Source organism: Chionomys nivalis, chromosome 15, assembly GCF_950005125.1.
Source record: "Chionomys nivalis chromosome 15, mChiNiv1.1, whole genome shotgun sequence".
Lineage (NCBI taxonomy): Eukaryota > Metazoa > Chordata > Mammalia > Rodentia > Cricetidae > Chionomys > Chionomys nivalis.
In genome coordinates, this window is record NC_080100.1 from 24,225,569 (window position 1) to 24,242,922 (window position 17,354).

General features: G+C 40.3%; 1 protein-coding gene across 3 annotated transcripts in view; it reads left to right on the forward strand.

Annotated features, from left to right (window-relative positions):
- The window catches only part of Wdr70 (WD repeat domain 70), a 212,075-nt gene extending 199,510 nt beyond the window's left edge, over positions 1-12,565 (forward strand). For all 3 annotated transcript variants that reach the window (XM_057790125.1, XM_057790126.1, XM_057790127.1), the window contains 2 exons: positions 73-235; positions 12,401-12,565. In XM_057790125.1, the coding sequence (XP_057646108.1) occupies positions 73-235; positions 12,401-12,488 (251 nt within the window). In that variant the 3' untranslated portion in view covers positions 12,489-12,565. The remainder of the gene's footprint in view (positions 1-72; positions 236-12,400) is intronic.
- Positions 12,566-17,354: the final 4,789 nt, after the last annotated feature.

Here is a 17,354-nt window from a genome sequence, read left to right on the forward strand (position 1 = left end):
CAGCATACACCGCTGGAATAATGTATCATTGGTTCGTTCTGTTTCTAATCTGGCGTTTTTCTTTTGAAATAGGTCGTGGTGGCAGAGTTGGAACCCACGGGGGCACCCTGTCATCCTACATTGTGAAAAACATTGCTTTGGACAAGACCGATGACAGTAATCCCCGAGAAGCCATTTTGCGTCATGCCAAAGCAGCAGAAGATAACCCATATTGGGTTTCGCCGGCGTATTCCAAGTAAGGAAGTAGCTGTGTAAAGCAGAAAAGTGGGGCCTGGTGAGATGGCTTAGTGGTGAAGGTGCTTGTCTGTGCCTGGTGACCTCAGTTCAATCCCTGGAACCCATGGAAAGGTGCGAAAGAAAACTGACTCCGTATACACACCATGACATGCGCTCTCTCTCTCCCTCTCCCTCTCCCTCTCCCCTCTCCCCTCTCCCTCTCCCTCTCCCCCTCCCCCTCTCCCCCTCCCCCTCCCCCTCCCCCTCCCTCTCCCTCTCTCTCTCTCTCTCTCGATAATGATACTAATAATACTATATACTGGCAGTATAGTACAGTATGTCCTTAGTGTGTCCAAAGCCATAGATTTAAGCCCCAACACCAAAAAGTAAATAAAAATGGAATAGAGAAATTATTATGTCTAATGAATTGGGAAGAACATAACAATAGTACTTGGAAGTGTTAACTTTCTCTTCTCTGTGCCATATTTGAGCACAAAGGATGGGCCAAGAAATGTGGGTGTGATAGCAATGCCTGTAATCTAGACAGCGATAGCTGAAGGGGTGAGCTGGAGACTACCCTGAGCTGTGAGAGACCATCTCAACAACGGGACCAGGGATTCAGAGTTCTGATGCCTAGACATTTGCTTATATCATACGACTCTAAAGTGGTAAAACTTAGACTCACAGCAGTTTGTTATCAGCGTTAAAGCCAGGAATAAGCCTTATGTGTTCCTTTGGCCTAACACTTTAGAAAGTGACACTGTTATCTCAGTGGAGGGGGTTAAAAGCAAACAAAGGGGAGTGACTTGCCTGTCTTATGAAGGACTGGGGAGTGAGGGTGCTGTGTTTTGCTTTTAGTTTGGTTTGCTTTTCAGAGTCTCACTATGTAGCTCCTGCTGAGTGGGAACACACTGTGTAACCAGGTTGGCCTCAAACTTGCAGCAATCCTCATGCTCCTGCCTCAGGCTAGTTCTCATTTTAGAAGCCATATATAAAAAACTCTCCCTGTACAGTGAATCCAGCCTTTTAAAATCCCTCAAACAGCTTAGCATGGTGAGTGTGAAATGGTTTTTGATGCTACCACACCACCCACATTTATACCAAGGAAAGTACTGTTGTTGAATTGTCAGTAACTCTTGAAATTTGCTTGAGTTTTAGACTTAAGCAGATTAACACCTTACATAACCATCTATAACTGATTAATCTCTGTAGTAGCTACCACTGGCCAATTGTTAAACTGACAATATCTTTATTTCTGAGTAGGATTTTTTTCCCTCAAATATTGCTCTTATCACTAATGTACTTTATTTGACCTTCTGGAAAGCCCTTCTATTTAGTTTTCTAATTGGGCGGTGGTGGCGCACGCCTTTAATCCTAGCACTCAGGAAACAGAGGCAGACGGATCTCTCTGAGTTCGAGGCCAGCCTGATCTACAAGAGCTAGTTCCAGGACAGGCTCCAAAACTACAGAGAAACCCTGTTTCAAAACAAAACAAAACAAAATAATAATAATAAAAAAATTAAAAAAAATAGTTTTCTATCTAACTGTGTTAAAGGATCATTTGATAGGTGAAATGTGGATGCATGGTGGCTCCTGTTTTGTTAATAAATCTTGAGTTTATAAGCTGTAGGACTGCATCACTCTTGATATCATTTCCATTTATTCTACTTCTGATATCCCTTATAAAAACCATATCATTTTGTTATCTATTAAATGATAATGGATTTAAAATTTGACATCCCCAAAGGAATTCCCTTTAAATAAATTGCTTTAATTTAAAGACTCTCTCAGGCTCCCCCCTCCCTCTCTGTCTCTGTCTCTCTCTGTCTCCCCCTTCTCCCCTCTCATCACAAGGGTAACATTGGAGCAGTACTATGGCTAAGCTGCATACATTCCTTGGTGTTGATCAGGTTTTCTTCTCATGTCCTTTCTCTATCCCAGAAGCCTATGCTGTGTTCCATTGTTTTTTTTTCTCTCACTAATTTTTACTTTTCATGATCCTGGTGTCTTTAATGAATAGTGGTCATTGATTCTGTCAGTTTTCAATTTGCGTTTGTGTAGTATTTTCTCGTGATTGTAATGAAATTGGGCATATTGGGTAAAAATATAAGAATGAAGTTAAAGCCATCTCTGTGTGTCCTGTCGAGGGTTTTATGATGCCAGTGTGCCTTATTAGTGATGATGCTGACTTTAGTCACCGGATGGATGTAAGTGTCCCCTTATGAAGTTCTTATCTCTGTTTCAGTTCAACACATATCTTGGGGAGGGGGTCTGTTCTTCCTCATACTTCCCACTTAGGTTTTGTCCACAGTAGTTTTGCCTATGGCAACCATTACTGTGGTGGTTGTCTCACAGTGGATTTCTTTCTTTCTTGGTTTCCGTATGTATTGTTGCAGTCTCCTAAAGAAATTCGTTCCTTCTCCTATGTTTTTGTTTTCAGAGTTTTTATTCAATATTAGTAGGAACTCTAAAATGCTTATTTCATTCTCTGAGGCTATTGTCATGTGGTTTGTTGTTCATCTTGTCCCAGCTTTGGCCAGTGGAAGGTCCTTCAGAGGAAGTAGATATTGTCCTCTTTCAACAGTCAGCATGCACTCATACTCTTTAGAGTGCTTCCCCACTTTCTGATGCTCCACTTCAGCTGAGTAGCTCACATTTGTAAGTTAATCATCATTGACAATGAGGTAAATCTCTGCATCATGTGTTGACTCTTCTATTTGTCATGAAGTACTTAGTTGTCTGTTCTTGCTATAAGAAACCTTGTTCAGAAAAAGCCACTGATTGAGGAAAGAAACGAAAGCAGAGATGCAGTCTATTGTATGCTGAACACAATGAGCACCGTTTTGATGGCCAACTGTTGCAAATGTGTGTGTTTATACACGAAAGTAAATCATTGAAATGTCTCCAAAACGCCGATGTCATACCTCTTGTTAACTGTTGTTAGATGTTAGAAAAATATACCATATTAATGTAATCCTTGGGAATATGTCAAAGGCCTAACTCATCACTGAAGAAAATAAAGTTCTAGAAGTCTACTTTTGGGGCCTGCTGGAAAGCAGCTCATTGCTGCAACCTGGAGCAGGAACTTGGCCCTAGAAATCCTCTGTTATAGTTCTAGTATCTGATAACAATATTTTTGCTAAAGGGCCAACTTCAATTCATTATGTAATTTTTGTTTGAGTTTTTAAGCAGTACATTCATTGTGTATGTGGGGAGTCCATGAGTACTAGCTGGGAGACTCCAGGCCCTCATTCTCCTGTTGAGAGATACTAACTAATGCTATGATGTTTATGCTCCTAAAAAGAGCTCATGTATAAATTATGAGCTCTCACATACTAATTGCATTTTTCATTCCACTGGTATGTGTATAGATTCTTACATCATTTAAAAGCACAGAGATAGGGATAGGCAGTGGGCCAGCAGGTAAAGCACTTGTTGCCAAATCTGACAACTCATCAGTCTGTGGAACCCAGATGGTGGGAGGAGAGAACTGACTCCCAAATGTCATCTGAGAGTTACATGTGTGTTATGACAGGCATGCATGAGTGCACACAAACATACATACATGATAAACAAATCTAAAAATATATAAACACAGTCATATAGCATGTTTAACATACTGTTTTTTATTTAGAATTTATTTAGAGAATGGGCTAGGTCTCTACCTATTGTATGTTCAGCCCATTTTTTTTTACTTTATATTTAATTTCTATGTATTACATAGTTATGTTCTGTTTTTTCTAAAACAATGCCCTCTTAAACGGTAGTTATGTTGTCTTCACTCTAACTCGCATAAACAATACTGAAGTTAATGCCTTTGAGATCTGTATTTGCCTACTATATAAAGATTCTAGGAATAGAGTTGCTAGGGATTTCAAATATGTTTGGATTATACCAGTTTTTCCTCCAAAGGAACTTTTAGTTAGCCTCTCCAATATTTCAGTGCCTTATCTAAGCAGCGTTTATTCCTACTCTATCTTTTTGTGCTGTTGTAAGTAGAATCTTCTACTGGATTTATAATTCCTTTCTATATGAAAATGCTTGCATATAGAGTGCTATTTGTGTGTCTTGGTGTCCAGCTACTCATTGTATTTTTATTATTTTAAATAATTTTTATACAAATTTTTGGGCTCTCTGCATATAAAACTAAATTTCCAATTTTTATGCCTACTGTTTTTTCTTCTCACCTGATTGCCTTGATTATTTCCAAAACAATACCAAATTGTGTTTGTGGCTTTGAGCATCCTTTTCTCCCTTTGAACTTTTAACAGGAGTCTAGTATAATATGTGAATTTTCCTGTTTTGTATGTGAAGAAAGTCAGACAGCAATTTTATATTGTTTAATCTCATGTTATTTCTCCATAAAATATAAAATATACATACAAGAATTTAAGGACAGCTTTTGAGAGTAGATTTTCTTCTTCTACTCCGGATTCTAGGAATTGGACTCCGGTTGTCAGGCTAGTGCTTCTACCATCTCACTGGCCCCTTAAATCATTTTTTAAATTCCTTTATCTCTATGGAAGTGATCACATGATTTTCCTACTTAGATCTACTTGTGACGAACTTTGATAGAACCATCCTGTACTTTGTTATCTAGTTGTTAGGCTGGCTTCTTTAAAAAAAAAAAAAAAGAAGAAGAAGAAAAGGAAGGAAGGAAAGAAAGATAGATTAACTTTTTATTTTTATTTTTTTGTTTTTCGAGACAGATTAACTTTTTAAAACTTAGATATTTTGTAAATACATAACTATCTTATAAAACTTGTAAAGTGTGTACCTCTGTGGAGAGTAATGTCTTTACCTACCACCCCTGTCTTTTCCATTGTCTCCTGTCTAAGTCTGTCTAGCGTTTATGACTGTTCCCAGGAGCCTTCATAATTAATATATTTCTTAGACAGTCCATCTGGGTTTTCCCGTTTATTTAAATGGAGTTAATTGAAGCTCATTGTGCTCGCTCATGGCTGTGCTCTGTAGAGACTGCTTTTTCACTGTGAGTGGTTTATGTTTAGTTGAACAAATGTGCTAGGTGAGGAGGAAGTGCACTGCCATGCTGCCCTTTACTTCTGTGCTTCTGGAGGGCTTGAAGCTGGTGCTAATCTCGGTGCCTTGAACCCGAGCGCTGCGTTTGTATGATCACACAGGTTTCTTTCTTCTGGTTTTCTCCCCACTCTTTCCTTCCCTCCATCTTCGGTGCCTTACGTTTGTTGCCAGCTAACTAAGTTGAAGGTGTTGCCTATGTGTGGCATATACTCTGTTAGCTGGGCTCACGGAGCTGTTTCTTCTGTGTTCACTTGCTACAGTCTACTGTTTACTGCCAAGTGGCAAAGTGTTTGAAGGAAGCTAATATTTAAAAGGATCTTTTCGTAAAGGTCACTGCAACTGAGAATGTGTGTCTCTGGTTGTTTTTCTTTGCTGCGATTGACTTCTGTCAGTGATGAAATGAAGGTGTATTTGCTGTATCTCGCTTTAACACAGAAAAACACAGCTAGACATTGCTCTCCTGCTGCACACAGCATATACACACTATCTTCTCCAGCTGCCAGTGAAGTCTAAACACTTTCCATGTATCATTGAGGATCTAAGCTCGAGTCCTGACACTAGCAATGGAATAGCCACGCGAGTTTCCAACACAGCAGGACTACAGAGGACTCTTGTTCAGCTGCACATGGACAGATTCAGTTACAGCTTCTTGTTCAAAGATGCTGCTGGAGGGAGGGGAAGAGAACTGGCTGGGGAAGGGGCAGGATGTAGATCCAGAATGTTATTAGCTTACACATCAGACAGGGATAAATATGTGGGAGCTCGGAGCCTGGCCAGCAGCCTGCCAGGATGACAGCTCAGTCAGCCATGGCTGCCCGTCTTGCCAGATGAACTAACATTATTGCTGGTTCAGTCAGTTTAACTTCACTGTGCATATCGTTTGAAATACAAGATGTGTAGCTGTGTGTGTTGTGTGTGTACTAAAATATGATTCCCACCTATAAGGGATCCATTTAAAGTCATATCGAGTTCATAAGCCATATTTAAAGCAGTCATTGTGAGCAAGGAAAGGTTTATATGTGATTTGTGTCAGGAAGAGACGTAAACCCACAAAGAGAAAAGTATCTTTTTCCCCCCTGAGTTATATTTATGTGCTGATTGTTACAGCCCACCATGACCCTGTACAGAGGACAGTATTTCTTAGACTGGTTTTATGAACTGCCTGCCTCGGAGGCAGTCGGGGAGGGGTTTAGGGAAGAGGACTCAAGTGTGAATTTCCTGGTCCATTCCAGATGAGCAGGCTCTGTGGGATTCCAGCTGAAAATCTACATTTTAAGAAGTGCCAGAAATGGGTTTGCACATGAATGCTTGAAAATAATACAAAAGTAATTACTCAGAATCATAAATTATTCCTCCTTAGGAAAGTTCACATACACTGGACAACTTCAGTTATAAAAGACTCATACCAAGTCATTTTCATAGAGAAAGAATTCTCCCCAAGATTTGAAAACATAGCATGTTGTAATGTTGTATTTAATGTACGAATTCTTTTACTCAATACATTATTCCTAGAACTCAGGAAAAGATATCAATTGTATGAAGTAAGAGCCCCTATTATCTAATGTAGGTTATGTAACACTAATGATACTTTTATTGTACAATACTGTGACAGACTTGTTTAAAAGCTCAGTATGTTTTATCATATAATCCTCATAACCCATTAAGTTAAGCAGTATTATTGTCCCCGCTTTCTGCATGAGGAGACTGGAAACGTATAATGTGACTGCCCCCAGGTATCAGGTGGCAGGGCTGGGGTTGTGTCTAGATGGTCTGCCTTCATGATAGGCTTAGGGTTCTCAGTAGTGAGGATTGTCTCTCCTTGTGGTGAGCTAATAGTAGCTGCTGGGATGCTGAGATGATGTTTGTGTGAGCCAGCATGGCTTAGCAGAGGGAACCCTAGACTGAGCATTACAAGTCCCGAGTGTACTTCCAGCTCTACTGCTCCTGTTAAGTGCAGCACTTGTCTTACTAAGGCTGTTTCCCTTATCTGCAGGAGTAGGTTGGGCTCCATCCATGCCCACTTGGGCGTGTACTTAGAAACACATCAATGAGAACTTAGAGGGGCATTCATGAGACCTGGCCTGTCTCTGGCTTTTTTCCTTTAAGTTTTCATTGTTCTTGCTTGTTTGCCCACTTGATAATAAGGTGCTAATAATGCTGATTTTACAGGGCTCTTCTGTTTGTCCCCCCTTTCATTTTTTATTATGCGACCGCATTTCTAATCTCTGGACTCTCAAGCACTGTATGAGTCCAAGAAGTGTTTATTTTTCAAAATGTTATGTCTTCGTTTCCTGAAGAAAATAGAAATTCTTTATCTAGAAACTTCTTATTGCCTCTGATCTTCTTATACATCCCCAGTGCTTAAAAAAAAAACAAAAACTGTTGATTAGCTCATCACAGACAGAAGGGGCCATTTCAAGTCGAATCTTTTGGTCAAGCCTTTTATTTAATCTTAATAATTCCGCAATTGTGACGACTGGGTCAGAGTTCAGCCAGGCTGTCTTCATCCTAACAGGGCTAACAAGTGTGTCAGATGTCGAGTCATGGCTATAATTGGCTTTGGCTTTGAGGTTTTCCTTCATAATAAACAATGGGCCCCAAGCCAAAAAAGCGTGTGCTTTATACTTGCATTCTCAGGATGAAATATTTTGAGTGATTTCCCCTCATATTCCTTGTAGTACCCCGGAACTTGCTTCTTGTACAAATCATATCAGAAGCACACCCATAATTAAAGAGAACGTGACCTGTGGACTTTTCATTGCAGCTGCAAACATTGTAATGACATCACCCTGCTGTGAGTGTTAGAGAAGGGGTTGCAGAGACACAGGTTAGAGCTTAGTCAGGAGAGAAACGATACCTGGAGTCTCTCATACAAACCTGAGTGCACCCTAAATTGCCCTTTAGAAGACTGCCGTGTGGGAACCTTTGCTCGTCACTGGCTGCTGGAGAGGGAAACACTGCAGGGTCCTCACTTCCGTGAGTTCCTGTCATCCAGTGGAGTGCACGCTTGCTACCACTCACGTCATACAGATAATCTGAAGAACTTCTTTTAAAGTGTCAGAGGGAGTAAGGGAATAAGGGTAACATGGAAGCAGGCAGGAGGAGCATGTGGGGGGAGAGAGAGACCAGAAGAGGACAGGATCAGGGAGGGAGATGGGTAAGATAGAATGGCATAGACATATGCAAACACGTCAGTGAAACCCATTACTTTATATCCTAACTCTCAGCTCTCCCAAAGAACTTCAGCCAATTAAGGAATGCTGAGAACAGCAGAAAGAGTCTATCCCAGAGAAGAGCATTTGGTTATCCAAAACCAAATGATCAGCCCTGAAAATGTACAAGTAACATTATACAGCCTGAACAGGTTATATATAAAATATATAAGCATATACATTTATGCATATAACAGAAACTATAGAAAAGAGACCATAAATTTCAAAGAGAGCCAGGAAAGGTATATGGAAGGGTTTGAAGGGAGGAAAGGGAAAAGGGAAATGTTGTAATTATAATCTCAAAAATAAATAATACAAAATTTAGATTAATTTTTTAAAAATCAAGAAAAATTAGCACCAGGTGTCACCAAATTATAACTTGTAGACTTGATGGACCTTTGCATAAGCTTCTGTGATCATCAGATCATGAAATTATAACTTGTAGACTTGATGGACCTTTGCGTAAGCTTCTGTGGTCATCAGATCATGAAATCGTCTTTGCTCTTGCAAATGCAGAGTAGACTGGAAATGCGGCAGAGCCCGACAAAAAGCACTCCTTCGATTAGTTTATTTAGTGGTTGGCATCAGTGATTACACTGAAATTTAGCTGTCCTTGGTATAATGAACTGTTACCAAATTTAATCAGATGAAAAACTTACCCAAATGAGTTAATCAACCTGGAAGGTGCAAGTTTCAAATCAGCCTTCTTTACATTCAGGTTTTTGACTAACACATGAAAGCAGTTAATGATAGCCAATAAAAGAATGGGTCTGGGTGAAGCTGATTCCAATAGTGTACATACTAACCGGCTTCTCCTTTGAAATTTATGGTGTCCTCATGAGCTTGCCAACACCAAGGATTCCTATGTTCTCTGCATTTCTTTTAAGCTGAAAGGTTCTTGGTTAGGACCAGGGAGATGAATCTGTCATGAGGCTCCAAGTACAAGGATCTGACTATTAAATAGTTAGAAGATAATGGGCTGGAAAGATGGCTCAGAGGACCCAGGTTCAATTCTCAGCACTCATGTGGTGGCTCATAGCATTTATAGTCCCAGTTCCTGGGGTTCCAGTGCCCTCTCCTGGCCTCTGCAGACACAATACACATAATGCAGATACATGTACAGGTGAAACACCCATGCACATAGAATAAAAATAAATAATTCTTTAAAAAACAAACAAATAGAAAATAAGGAATGGTGGACGATGTAAATGCTTTCTTGAAGAGGTAGAATGTCTTTCTTGAAGAGGTACAATGTCTTTCTTGCGCTTTGTATGTATGTAGCTCTGATTTGCTGCTCTGTTGTCATTGTCCATTTGGTTTGGCTTGCCACACTGTTTCTCATAGAACTACCCAATGGAGACTGTGCTGAGATCAGTGTACCTATTCCGTTTCCATAAGCAGCTCTGAAAGGAATCCACACTGAACAGACTTAAAGGGTGTACTGCTGCTGTTCTTTCCTGCTGGCTCTGAAAGCAGGAGTTTCTAGACCAGCTTTAAACTGTTTTCAAATGCATTAATACTGTGTCCGTTTGCATGTGTCACATCACTTTCCTTGGCCCTGTTGATTTATTTTTGTGGTGTTTTCATGTGCCAAGGGCAAATTAGGCTGTTCCCTAGAGAAGAAATCTGCTTGGTCTATTCTTAACTTTGAGATTGCCCAATCATCTCTGTTCTTCATTGTCCTGGTCAATGGTGACTAAAGAGAGTCTGTTTTAAATGCCCCAAGATCGACCTGAGTTGAGCTGCTAAGATCATTCTCATGTGTGAGGTTACGCTCTTTCTCAAAACAATAACTTGTGCAAATGAATTCAAAGGCGAGAATGGCTCTGAAGAAAGCTGCAAGGTTGAAGACCACGGTTCTGTGCTCCTACAAAGCACATTCATTAGGTCCTAGGTGTTCTGTGAGCTGGTTCAAGAATCTCTTTAAAAGAACCTTGTCTTTATTTAGCAAACAACAAAGAGCTTTTATTAATGTTTCTAAACTATCCTTTTTGAATGTTGTTTTGGGGGGCAAAATGGATTGTTTCTGTGAGCTGCACCTCCCATTTTCCACCACTTCCCTATTTTTCCCTTTCAGGAGGAAGGGCTCTTTCTTTTTCCTTTTGAAATATTTATTTTATGTACATTGGTGTTTTGTCCACATGCTTGTCTGTGTGAGGACATCAGATCCCTGGAACTGAAGTTACAGACAGTTGTGAACTGCTATATAGGTGCTGGAAATTGGAGCTGGGTCCTCTGGAAGAACAGCTAATGCCCTTAACCACTGAGCCATCTCTCCAGCCCTTAAAGGCTATTTCATAAGGAATGGACCTGAGAGTAAAACCCCAAACTTTGTGCCTTACCATATTCAGTAACTTCATACAGCTTCTCCAGGTGAGAACTGTCTCCTCATAGTTGGAGCCGGTTATACCTTTATGCTAAGGAGAGGCCTGCTGTTCTTGTTTCTCCCCACACCCTCACCGCATGCCCTGTGAGTGTATGTGTGAGTGTATTTGTGTGAATGTATGTGTCTGTGTGTGAGTGTATTTGTGTGTCTGTATGTGTGTATTAAATATGCACATGTGTGCATTTGGAGGCTAGAAGATATCAGGTATCCTCTTCTTTTACTCTCTGCCTTGCTACTTGAGTCAGGGCATCACACTGAACCTGGAATTTGGCTGACAGCCAGCAATCCTCATCCATCCTCCAGTATCTCCCCCCTCCCCAATGCCTGACTTGCCAGGGTTATAGGACTGTGTAACCATGTCCAACTTGTGCATGGGTGCTGAGGATTTGAACTCAGATCCTCACATTTTCATAGCAAGCAGTTTTACACGTGAAACCATCTTCTTAGCATCCAGGACCAAGGTTCATGTTGAGTTATATATCCTCTCATTCCTTGGTTCTGAACCTTATCATTGTTTTGATTGTGTTCACTAATGAACTTTATTGAGGCATAGTTTATATACAGTAAGGTATCAAATGCAACAATCTCAAGTTTTGGCAAACACACACACTTATGTAACCAGTACTTCAATCTCTGTCCCACAAGAACATGATTGCCTGCCTTGCAGCATTACTCTGTCCACCTGATGTTAAACAGCTCAGTCACCAACCTGCTGTAAGTACTCTTGGATGTAGGTGGACTATGTCAAAGTAACCCCTTCAACCAGACAGCTCTAGGTGTCTTTCCTGGAGCCTGCCACATCCATTTCATTTATAATAATCTCTCTCCAGAAGCAGCTTGAGCTAAGGGGGAGGACATTGTAACCTTCTGATATTTTCTTGGGATTTTCCTCTTTGGAATGGTGATAGGAATGTCATTGAGCCAGGTGTGCTTGCAAAGCACAGATCCTCTCACGAAGATTGCCTGGTGACTTGTGTGCTGTCTATCAGAGATAATGTATGGCCGTGTCACCAGCGTGTTCAGTGACGCATCCTCAGTGCTTGGCATTTCCATGTATTGATCTGGAAAGGGGAATCATTTGGTGCCCATTTGTTTACTTTGAAGTTTTCTACTGATGCTCATCACTGTATGTTTGTTATTTCTTTAAACTTACCAGATAAGAAGACTGTTATTTCTCATGTAGGGTCTTGTGTGGGGGCATGTAGCTTATTGTTCCAAATAGTCACACTTTGGCTCAGTTGCCTATAGAGTGTGGTTGTGATACATATGAGGGTCTGCTAGATTCAATTCATTTTTGTTTTATTTAAGGGAAGGCCAGCATACAGTGTCTGCCACACAGGGAAAACCTTCAAAAGAATATTTGGCTCTTCTCCTAAACATAATTAAATTTTCACTATGCTTTTCTTTGCCAGAAATTTAATGATTTATATTTAATAATTGAAATGTAGTCAATTCCCCAGGCTTACTCCTGCTTGATGAAAGAGTCAACGCCTAATGCAAGAAACACCAGCTCACAGTTTCCTCCTCTTTTTAACTTTTGTTTTAGAACTCAGCCCAAAACCATGTTTGCCCAAGTGGAATCTGATGATGAAGACTCAAAGAATGAACCAGAATGGAAAAAGCGTAAGATTTGACTGTCATTTAAGAGCTGTTTGCACGGAGCACAAGGGCAGGTTGCAGTGTTCCCCACCCCAATGCTTATGAAATAAAAACATGCATTTTTACAAACAGATTTTGTCCTCTCTGTTATTGAATTGTTCAAAGATTGATAGATGTTCACGCTGCTTGTGTTTGTTTTCTTAACTATAGTTATTAGACTGTGCTACATGTAAACAGACTCAGCTAATTCCTGAGTATTTTAGATGTTTTGAGGCTTTAACAATTACTGCTCTTGTGCAGATTCCCATAGCCTTCAAGAGGAAAACGTACAGCGAGCTGTTTATCTATCTTGAGCTAATCTAGGGACATAATGTGGAAATAGGGAGTCAAAAAGCTTAATATTTCTGTACAGTGTCACAACCACTGTTTACACGACTGTAAATAATTAGATGAGTTCAAACCAAAGCGTGGCTGTGCGAGGAAAGAGCATGTGTGTGATTATGTTCCACTGAAGCCTGTGAGGCTTAGGGCTAGGAGGGCGTGCTTTGAAGTCAGACTACTGTAGGCCTTCACTTTGAGTCTTCCTTCTGGCCTCGGGGTGGTAATACTTACCCCCTGGGTTTGTCAAGAGGGCTAAATGAAATGCCTATGTAGAGCATTTGGCACAGCACCTGGCATATGGTAAGTCTATACCAAATATTTGGTGTTTTCAAACATGGTTAACAATATCGTTTGTCCTTTTTTTTTTTTTTTTTTTTTTGTAAGTAGTCAATTAGGAAGGAAATTCTTTGAAAACACAGGGGCTATATAAATAAAAAACATTAAGAGTAATTCTAAAAGTTATATTTGTGACTGGGCAGTGATGCACACGCCTTTAATCCTAGTACTCAGGAGGCAGAAGTGGGTGGATCTCTGTGAGTTCAAGGCCAGCTTGGTCTACAGAGAGAGTTCCAGGACAAGCTCCAAAGGTACACAGAGAAATTCTATCTCAGAAAAACCAAAACAAAACAAAAAATAAGTTGTGTTTGTGAATAGAAAATGAAAACAAATGTTGGTAGTTTGTCCAAAGTAATAATGAGTCAATAGAATAAAAATTTATGGGCTAATTTCCCATACACATGTGTCATTTTTGCATGTTAAGTAACCCCCACTAGACAATTGAGTTTTAATACTTGCATTTTACCCCCTTTGTTCTCATTTGTTCTAGTGAATTAAGTAGTTATAAATTAAATTATATTCCAGAAGTATACCCCAAAGTCCTGGTCCTATACATTTCCTCTCACCCCTTTTAAAGTCTGTGTTAGCAAACTCATGCCCAGCTCTTTCATTGCTACAGTTCTAGGGTGGTGGTGGCCATACTATAGACAAGATTTTAGAAACGTCATTCTTGTCCGTTCACTCTCACTTACATCCCATCTCCTTCGCTTTGTGACTTAAGCTTATGAGGTCACCGGTGATATGAGAAAGAACTAGTGTTGGCTGAGTGTGGTTTACGTGGTAAGTTCTAACCTTGCTTTCTTGCTTTAAATGACTGGATCCTCATGAAGACCTCATAACAGGTAAAGTTACTAAATCAGCTTTAATGGGACACAAGGGGTTCCATTTGGTCTATGTAAGGTCATATCCATAGAGGCCATGTGAAGATTCAGGGTCTCTAGGCAGTATTAAAAGACACCCCCAATTTCCTGTTCCTGTTGAGATGCACTGTACCTGAAATCAATCTCTGACTAATACTTTGTTCCACATGCTTAGAATTTATTGCATCAAGGATGAAATTTATCAAAAGTCTACCACATACCTCACTGCCACTGCCACCACCGCCACCACCTCACCAACTGCAAGGCTCTCAGAACTGATCACCTGCCATCATTTAATCATATGCCCTCTACTGTGATTACCAGTTGCCCAAAGAAGAAAGCTGGAAGCTGTCATGATGATGTTAACCCCCAATTCCTATCTCATTGATCATGTGCATTTCTGTCCATGTTCTATGAGTCTCTTACATTTGCTCTGCTCCCTTCCCGAGAATCATCCCTCTTTCAGCCTTCAGCATCACTCAGGAGCCTTCTTCCCAACTGATCTTTTCTGTCTTTAATCTGGCCCTTCTCTAATCCATCAATCATGATTAACTTCAAAGTTAAACCTAAAATATATCTAAACTAAACCTATCCAATCCAAAATCTGTCATCTTATTCCGTTGCCACAAGCCTTCCAGGGTCAGCAATTCTAATCCATTTGTGTGGCATAAACATCTAAGATTCAGTCTCTTGTCCCTTTCTCGTGTAGACTTCTGATCCCACATGTTTCTGAGGTCCACTACACAGAATGTACCCTGAGTGAACGTCTTCTCATATGTTATCTTCTCCCTTCCCTGTCAGCTTAGAGAATTCCTACTTTTTATTTTAAGAGATCAGAATCTATCACCTTCCCTGAGCGTGGACCACCCAAGCACAGTCTCTTCCTCCTCTGCCCTCGTGATCGCTCACAAGCCTTCTAGCATCGCCTCCGTTTATACTGCATTGCCTGTGGAGTGCGTACACAAGTGTGGTCTTGTGGTGTGTGTGTGTTGGGGAAGAACATTTGGTTGCCAAGGGTACTTCCTAAGACGATTTCTGAATTATCAGAAATTTTTAAGTTATATTTAAAGATTTTAAAACCAGTTTTTAAAAAGGACTTCCCAATTGTCCACTTGCAATCATGCTCATACAAAAATACTAGGAAAGGGGGCTGGAGAGATGGCTCAGCCAATAAGAAAATTGGCCACCCTATCAAAGGACCTGTTTTTTATTCCCAGCACCCATATGGAGGTTTGGAACTATCTGTGACTTCAGGAGATCAAGTGCCCTCTTCTGATCTCCAAGCACACACTTGGTATACAAAGTTCCTTCCATGCATGCAAAACCCCCAAGCATATCAAGTAAAAATTTTTTTAAAAAGTATTGGAAAAAGTTGGTGATGCTGATATATTCACAATTCTTTGGCATTCTTTCCAATTCTGTAGCAATTTGACCAGGAAACCAAATGAGACCCAGGACTTAAGAAGCTTGCACTTTCTTTCTCTTGGGATCTCTATTCTGGCAACAAGGTGCCAAACTGGACAGGAAGTAAAGGCCTGCTGGGCAACAAACCCCAACCAAACTCATCTGACCAGACTCCCTCTCTTTCTGAGACAAGATCTTGTTAACTTATCCCAAACTGGCCCCAAAACTCAGAATCCTGATGCCCCCACCCTGCTGGTGCTGGGATGACAGGTGTGAGCCCCCATATCTACCCTCTGCACTCCATTCAAGCAGATCGTTTGATTCCAATAGAGTCATACCAGCTGTGGTCACATGGAACGAATGCGTCAATCCATACCCACTCTTGACCAAGGTGTAAATTAATGAGCGAAATAGTGATTGCTATCATTTGAAGCTGCTGAGCTGTGAAGTTATGATACAGATTTATAACCACAACAGCTTTACAGATTAACTACTCAGCCATTAAAACATGAGTAGCACTAATGTTCTGATGAGTCAGCTCTGAATATTTTTCTTTTTCCGTTTTCTTTTTTTCTTTTTTTTTTTTTTTTTAAGACAGGTTTTCACTGTGTAGCCCTGTGTAGCCCTGACTATTCTGGAACTCACTTTGTAGACCAGGCTGGCCTTGAACTCACAGAGATCCCCCTGCCTCTGCCATCCAAGTGCTGGGATTAAAGGAGTACACCACCATTGCCTAGCTCTAAATATCTTTCTTGAATTTTTTCCTAATCCTTAAGCCTTAATTGCAGTAATACTTAGAAATGAAATACTTATCTTTTACTCGTTCAGCATGTAAAATTTGCAATACTAAAAACTTCATATACAGTTTCATAGCTTCTTAGTCCATTATGCATGTGAAATAATCTACCTACCTGTTACTGCAAATGTAGATTGTTTAAGCTGGCTATTATAGACAATGCTGACTTGGTTGGTTCTATGCCTTAAGTGTTTTATGCATGCTGCAATTGTTTTGTTAGAAGCTGATACCAAAAAAATGGAATCATGGAGGCTCAAGAAGAGTGCCTCGTATTTGCTAAACAAAATCGTAATCTTAGGTAGTGCTTTGCCATTGAATACCCAACTAGCGAGAAAGAAGATGTTCTGGGCAATTCTGTTAGCATAGTGCATTGGATAGTATGCTTCTGGAATCCATGTCCACCCAGAACCTTAGAATGTGACTTTATTTGGAAGAGTCTTTGCAGATATTAAATTAAGATGAGATCATACTAGATTAAGGAAGGTCTGCAATCCAATGGCTAGTGTCCATATGAGAACAGACAGAGCCCCATGCACAGAAAATGACCCTGGGGAAACAAAGGAAATTATGATGTAGCTACAAGTCAAGGAATGCCAAAAGTTGTGGCAACAGCAAGTTAGGAAGAGGCAAAGAGGCAAGAAAGGATTCCTCCCTGGGATTGTAAGAGGAAGCGTTTCCCTTCCCACACCTTGATTTCTGATTGCTGGCCTCCAGAGCTATGAGAGAATAAACTCGAAAGGAATTTCTGTTGTTTTAAGCCATTCCATGTGTGGTAAGTTGTTAAGCATGTTCTAGAAAACAAGTACGCTTAGCAACAAGATGTGAGGAAATGCTTGGATCCAGATGAGGCTGCACAAGTTTTTTTATCGCCTCGCTTCACTAAAGACTCAGAAAATAATGAATGAATAAAACCACAAAAGATGTCCAGCGTCAGAAATCGAAATTCTCTCCATTGTCCTTTAGCATCGGCTTGGATAATAATTTTCTCCATCTACTAAGCTTTGAAGCAATTTGTTGTCTACCAACAAACAACTAATATGATTTTGAATTTGGATGATTGTTCTTATATTTTGAATACCTAGCCATCAGTTTCGTACTTCTTGCTCAAGCTTCTAAGGTGATGT